General features: G+C 32.7%; 2 protein-coding genes across 2 annotated transcripts in view; both read right to left on the bottom strand.

Annotated features, from left to right (window-relative positions):
- Positions 1-1,642, bottom strand: part of LOC108766437 (leucine-rich repeat and guanylate kinase domain-containing protein) — an 8,843-nt gene extending 7,201 nt beyond the window's left edge. The window contains exons 1-2 of the mRNA XM_018515732.1: positions 1,481-1,642; positions 1,081-1,335 (exon numbers count right to left, since the gene is read on the bottom strand). Of these exons, the coding sequence (XP_018371234.1) occupies positions 1,081-1,335; positions 1,481-1,624 (399 nt within the window). The 5' untranslated portion in view covers positions 1,625-1,642. The remainder of the gene's footprint in view (positions 1-1,080; positions 1,336-1,480) is intronic.
- A 2,653-nt stretch (positions 1,643-4,295) lies between these two features.
- LOC108766450 (cytochrome P450 9e2) lies at positions 4,296-5,971 on the bottom strand. The gene has a single exon (XM_018515745.1). It carries the CDS (start codon positions 5,868-5,870, stop codon positions 4,347-4,349), a length of 1,524 nt encoding a protein of 507 aa, XP_018371247.1. The 5' UTR covers positions 5,871-5,971; the 3' UTR covers positions 4,296-4,346.
- Positions 5,972-7,318: the final 1,347 nt, after the last annotated feature.

Below are 7,318 nucleotides of genomic sequence, written 5' to 3'. Positions count from 1 at the left end.
GTATACCTCAAAAATTTTCTTTAAAAAGAGATCGATCTGGACAAATATCGATCTTGTTCATCCAATTTCTTGATTTTTGGGATCGAATGCTTGTGATTAATCGATTCACTGAGATCGATTTTTTCGTAATTTTTGCCCATCTCTACTAAGATCTTCTATATATCTGCGTTTCGGCAAGATACAAAATGCAGGAAATGAATATGCATAACAGAAACTAACTATTAATAACTTTATTTTAAAAAAAGCACTTTCAGAGACTCTACGAACACACTCTGATCAAGCTAAGAGTAAGTGACGGATTTAATTTACATATTTACCTATTTATAGGGATCCGCATTATTTTCTCCTTACGGAAAACGAGTCCATCTTGCGGCGATACTGCGTATTATGCTGCTTGCAGAGTATATGTACGCTATAGACGTCGCCAAGCAAGCGGTGTAATACGCAGTACTGCCGCAAGATGGACTCGTTTTCCGTAAGGAGAAAATGACGCGGATCCCTATAAATAAGCATATGTAAATGAATTCCATCACTTACTCTTAGCTTGATCAGAGTGTACTTTTAGAGTCTCTAAAAGTAGTGAAAGTGCTTTTTTTTAAAATAGGGTTATTTATAATTAGTTTCTGTGATGCACACACATACTCGGTTCCTGCAGTTTGTATCTTGCCGAAACGTGGATATACAGAAGATCTTAGCACTACTCAGTATTACTAAACACTTTTGCGGTAGTGTAGTAGTAGTACTTTTCTACAAGGGTTATAAAATTTATTATATAGTATTTTTATTATATAGTAAACTGTATAGTAAATTACATAATAAATTAGGATTAAATATTATAATTTAGACAAAATGAAATTGTTAACCGAGGGTGCTATCCATTTGATGACACAAGTCGACACAAGCATCGTTCTATCCATCCTTGTTGACATTCAGAGAGTGACAAAGATAGAACGACACTTGTGTTGACTTGTGTCATTAAATGGAAAGCACCCATATTCTTGTCCTCGTTCTACCAATAAAATTTGTATTAACATTTTTGCTCGTTGGGTATTCATTTAATTGTGGAATTTTTGACAATACCCTATTTTTCAGGACACATTTACTGAGAATATAGAGACCGTTTTCGGGTGATCTCGTTAGGAAAGATGAGCCGATGCCTATCAATCTGTCAGACAAAAAGCCGAAACTTTCCTTGTCGTCCATTGATATTTCATTTGGCCTTATCTGTACCACAGACGATTTACTGTCCTCCCATAAATCTAAATCCAAGGCGTATCCTCCCCAGTCACTATCGATAATTTGCTGTTTTTGTTCGTCAAATTTGGATGAGCAGATCTTTACGAATAAGATAGAATTTAAGATAGTTCAATTAGGAAAAAGAGATAGACATCTTTTTATAGTAGTCAAAGTAATCTAAGGTTGTTTGGATCAATATAAAATTTCTCAAATTAAAATTTAATTAAGAAAAGAAGAAACATACCTTTGTAGACGAAGTAACTGATGTTAATTCAGAACTTTTTTTGTCCACAGAATTGTTCTTCAATCTTTCATGTGGATTATGTTTATCATCTAGAATGTTTTCACGCATCTTTTCTTGAGCTGTTTTTAATAATATTTCCGACATTTTAAAAATATTTCCTATATATTTTTCAATTATTGATACGTATAAAATGAAAAAAGTCTCCAATTATTTACGATCAAAACAGCTGAATTGATTCTTTACATAATAGGTGACTTCCTTTAATCGACTATCAATTCAATCGGCAAAACTATAATTTGTAGCAGAAATTTTGTTTATATGTAATTAAACCCTATAAATTAAATCCTTATTCTTTCATTCTATATTATATTAAATAACAAAAAAAAAATATATCAATACGTTAACAGAATACTGTGTAAATATTAAATTTTAGAAGCCTTATACCTTAAAAGTATAACTTTTCTAAGTTTCGAGGGTTTCACAGTTTCGAAAAGATCCTATCTTTAGTAAATAGTATTTAAAAAACGGTGTCTGTGTTTATTTTAAATAGACTGTATACGAACTGTTATATGCTATTATTTAGTAATAAATATTTCTATATATTACATGTAATATATATACAAGGTGTCCAATGTAACTGTGATCACGATTTTTCCGTCATTTCCGATGATCTGACAAAAATTATTTTGGATAAAAGTTAATCAGTTTTCAATCGGCTACAAATTGCAATATTAAAAATTTGAAAAATATTCTTTTTTAGGAAAAAAGTCAAGGTCACCATAATTTTTTTAACTGGCACTACATATTTTTTACTTCATAATATTGTAACTGATATCAAGACGAGTTCAATGACCTGCTATATTATGACCTTGAGATGACCTTACAGTCAGACGTGAGGAACAGACGTAGCTATTTCGGAATTCGTGATATTCCTGAATGTAGTACATAATTTATTACACCCCGCATAAAAATGTACTATTAGCGTATAAATAAATTCGACAAGTGGTGTCATTAAAAATATAATAGTGGTGGAAAAAATTTCATTAAAATTTCACTAACATTTTATTGTGTAACAATAAAATTTTAGTGAAATTTTAACCAAATTTTTTTGAAATTTTAATGAAATTTTTTGTCGAATTTACTTATTGTACTAGTGACACTAGTAGTATATTTTGATGCGGGACACGTGTATGGAGTATGTATTCTTGTGTTCAGTCTTATAGCATATTCGAGCTGCAAAAGAAGAGCTACAATAGGTGCATCCAGAAGCACGACTCATTGAGCGCTCATTGAGCTCTTGTATCTGTTTGGTCTATATTTTATGATCTAATAGAATATGCCAATCAGATGCAAGAGCTCACCGAGCGCTCAGTGAACGGTCGTGCTTCTGGATGCACCCATTGTGCAAGAAATGCAGCTAAAAAGAACAGACCTTTGATTCGGAGTCGGGTTGAGTCAGTAAATCGAATACGCTATTAGTCTGTCGTTAGAGCAAATCTTAGTTCAGACTCAGTTTGTCGAAAATGTACTCCTATAACGAGAAAGTTGATATGCTGCTAATATTCGATGAATGTAAAAGAAATGCACGTAAAATTGCTATTTTGTATGCTACTAGGAACCCACAGAGACATCACCCGTGTGCAACAATATTTTAGAAACATTGAAAAGAATTTAAGAAATTATGGAGAATTTGAAAAGAAGAAAAGGAACAAACCGCATTTAATTACAATTGCAGGCAATATTCTTACGGTCTTAGCACATTTAGAAGAAATTTGGCCACCTTGGTCCCCCGATTAGTCTACGCGGTACCAATTCAAAATATGAAACATTTAAAGCAGCGAATCCGTACAGCATGTGAAGAAATTCGCCGTGACAGCATTATAGCAGCAACTAATGGAAATTTATTACATAGTGCAGAATTGTGCTTACAAGAAAATGGACAATTCGAACACTTATTGTAATTACGTAATTTCTTTCATTAAATTTGTTATTATATAATTTTGCGTTCTATTGTACTCTTTTGTTATGTTACGATTTTTGATGATAATTTGTTTTGTATGTAGTTTCATTTAAAAAACAAGAATCCATGTCTGTAAAAAAGTAGCAGATACAAAAATCTTTTTCTACTGTAGAATAATAATATAATCCATATAAAAAATTTAATACAAATAAAATAGTTTTTCACGAAAACGTTTCCGTTTATTAATCCCACGAAGGTCATTTCAAGGTCATAGTATAGCAGGTCATTGAACTCGTCTTAACATCAGTTACAATATTATGAAGTAAAAAATATATAGTGCCATTAAAAAAAATTAGGGTGACCTTGACTTTTTTCCTAAAAAAGAGTATTTTGCAAATTTTTAATATTGAAATTTGTAGCCGATTGAAAACTGATTAACTTTTATTCAAACTAATTTTTGTCAGATCATCGGAAGTGCCGGAAAAATCGTGATCACAGTTACGTCGGACACCTTGTATATTTATTGTCATCGTTTTCTTCTTTTTATTCCTATAAAAATCTGTATATCAATAAATTACTCGTAGATATAGAATATGTATAGAAGAAAATATAAGTTTGAACCTGAATAGATCGTAATTGCTACGATATGTCCCGATATTATTTTCGTTGAATTATATTACATTTGAATTATAATACATTTTAATAACACTAATTATTTCTAATAAATAATTTCAATTTATAATTGAATTTATTATTGCTGCATATAATAATAAGTATAATATGTATATTCATAAAGACATATGTGGTAATTAATTTTTGTTACAAAGATAATTTTTGTTATAAATGTATTTTCTTGAAATAGCCACATTATTGCTATTTGAAATGTTTTGTAATACTAGTTATCCACTATGCAGACTCCAGCAAAGGATGCATATTTTTCCTACGCTGAATATTCAACCAGAATCCATTTTCCGGCATCATTGCCACTAGACTTTTCCTGAATTTTATTGGCGACTCAGTTTTTGGGCAAGGTTTCAGTTCACATCGCGCTAATAAATGAAACAACAAGACTTTGACTTCCAGCATGGCAAATCTGTTAGCTATGCACATTCTTGGTCCTAATCCAAACGGCATATAACATGAAGAATTATGAAGCTTATTATCTAAAAATCTTTCTGGATAAAATTTCTCTGGATCATCGAAGTATTTTTTATCACGATGGATTGCCAAAATCGGAATCCAAACAGGCATACCCTTCTGTATGATAACAGGTTTCTCATCCGGTAATGCGGGTGGTAATTCATAAGTTTTTTCACACGTTCTTTCTAAGAAGGAGACTGGTGGATATAATCTGAGCGCCTCGCTTATCACAGCATCTAAATATTCAAGCTGATTAATGACTTCGTAAGACACTTCTTTGTTCGATTCATTCAAAATCTTGTCAATCTCTTGTTGTAATTTAATTTGAATTTCTGGGTTAGCTGCGATTTCGTGAGCTACGAAGGACATCACGGTTGAACTGGTTTCAAAACCAGCGAAGAAAAAGATAAACGCTTGCGCAGTCATGTCATCAATATCTAATTTTCTATCACCTTCTTTGCCTCTGATATCCATCATTAACTGTAGCATATCCGGACGTGTAATGTGTTCCACATCACGAGTAACGATTGTAGTCTTTACAATGTCCTTGAAGAAATGCGATATGTAATCGTTTATAATTTTTACATTGAGAATTCGTCCGAGACTAGGACATGTTCTAAGAAAAATAAACTTTATGAAGTGATCCTGCATAAAGTTAGTCGCTTCTTTGCCGTAAATATAAAATTTATTCGTTGGATCCTTCATAGAATCGACCTTGATTCCAAAAGCACATGTGGCAATGACATCGTTCGTATATTTAGAGAAAGTATCTTTCATGTTCATATCGCATTTATCCGTTGGCAACGTCGACAGAAATTTAGCAAAATCTACAGCACATTCCGACATCAACGTGAACATCATTTTCATCTTGCTGGACGTAAAAGAGGGACTCAAAAGACTTCTCACGTTCCGCCATTTTTCTCCGCGAAGAGAAAATAAATTTTTCTCAAGCAGAGAATTATTTAAATCGGAGAAACCGGGACGATCTGGAAATGCCTCGAAATTCTTAACAAGAATAGTTTTAATAAGTTCCGGATCACGAAGTATGAAGAATGGAGTTATAATGCCATAAAATCCATAATATTTTGCATTTGGATTAAAATTGTACAGCTCCAAGATAATGTCAACGAATGATTTCCGAGGAAATACAAATGATATTATGGTTGCAAAGATCGAAACAGGCGGTATGTGTAAAATATCATGTCTTTTGAAGAAATTAAAACTTCTAAAGAGGTAATCAATGCTGACAACACCGATCACTATCGATAACAATATTAACCAGTATTCCATGGCAAATGTAACTTGAAAATGTCTTTATACTTCTTGTAAACGTTTGATAGGATTATAAAAATCACTATTAGTGACACTGTCAACGCGAGTTGTTGCAGACAACTGCTCGTGACCTTTGCGTTAGAGATTATTACTGCATTACGCATCATAAGAGATAGCAATTGCTATCTCTCATGATGCGTAATGCAGTAATAATCTCTGAAGCAAAGGTCAAGTTAATATTACATGTACATACTGGGTGGGAAAAAAGATCCATACTCTCAATAACTTGGAAAATATAAGTTTTATAGAAAGTTTCAGACAAAAATTATAGAGTATAAAAAGATCCACTTACTGATATTATCAGTTTGATCTTGGTAGAGTCCTAGATTTATCAGGGTGGCACCCAGTTGGACACGGCTCAATTGGACACAAGCCACTCACAGCGCTTGAGACTACAAACTAAGCACCGGTCGCTGTGATTGGTGGTTTCCAATCGTGCCGTGGTCAATCGGGATCACCCCGATTTATCAGAGAGACGTAACCGGTGTTATGCATTCTGGGGCTCTATTCTTGAAAAGAAACGTATACGAAAGTCTAGGGAAATGCTACAGTATACGTTACATATACTATAGTATTTTCCTAGATTTTCTTATACGTTTCTTTTCAAGAATAGAGCCCCTGATTCGCTGTTGCAATCTGACCAATTGCGTGACTTGGCAGCCATTTATAGGACTAGTGACATATTTCTATTTCATTTTATCCTATATATTCTATCTCACATTATCCTACACGTCTTAGCTTGTTTGACATAATTTAAAGGCAGTTTTATAGCATGTCGGCCATGTTTAGTACTCTCCTTAGCACCTTTGTCATACTGACTTAAGCCGGTTGCGCCTCTCTGATAAATCTAGGACTCTAGCCAAGGCCAAGTCAAGGTCACATTGACTTTTTTTTAATGGAAACCCCCATTTTTCATTGCATATTTTTGTAGCTTACTTTGAAAACTCTTCAAAACACTATAATAAAATATTTTTTCATCAAGTTACTTCATAACTTTTAGTTGCGAAACCTATTCAGAGGTTACCTACCTTTTTTCCCTACTCGGTATATTTCATATCATATATAAACATATATAGAGATACATATCGAAGAACCGCACAAGGAACATAAACGCTTGCTTTATCGGTAAAAAAGAAGACTCCAGCATAGTGATGGGAAAATTTGAAAAAATCGAATTTAAAAATCGATTCCCTTTTCTTTTAAGGATTGTTTTCAGAATCGGATTCATCGACTTGGAAAAGAATCGATTCTAAAGAATCGTATAAGAATTTTTTACTCTTTTTTACATATTAATATATAATTGTCGCTTTTTGGAAAAACGAGGAAAATTTTGGAAAATAAAGGAAACTAGAAAAATCAGGAAATGTTTAAAATAATTCAAAATTACATATTATATTTGTAGTATA

This window comes from Trachymyrmex cornetzi, unplaced genomic scaffold (assembly GCF_001594075.2).
Source record: "Trachymyrmex cornetzi isolate Tcor2-1 unplaced genomic scaffold, Tcor1.1 scaffold590, whole genome shotgun sequence".
Lineage (NCBI taxonomy): Eukaryota > Metazoa > Arthropoda > Insecta > Hymenoptera > Formicidae > Trachymyrmex > Trachymyrmex cornetzi.
This window is presented reverse-complemented; position numbering and strand designations above follow the sequence as displayed.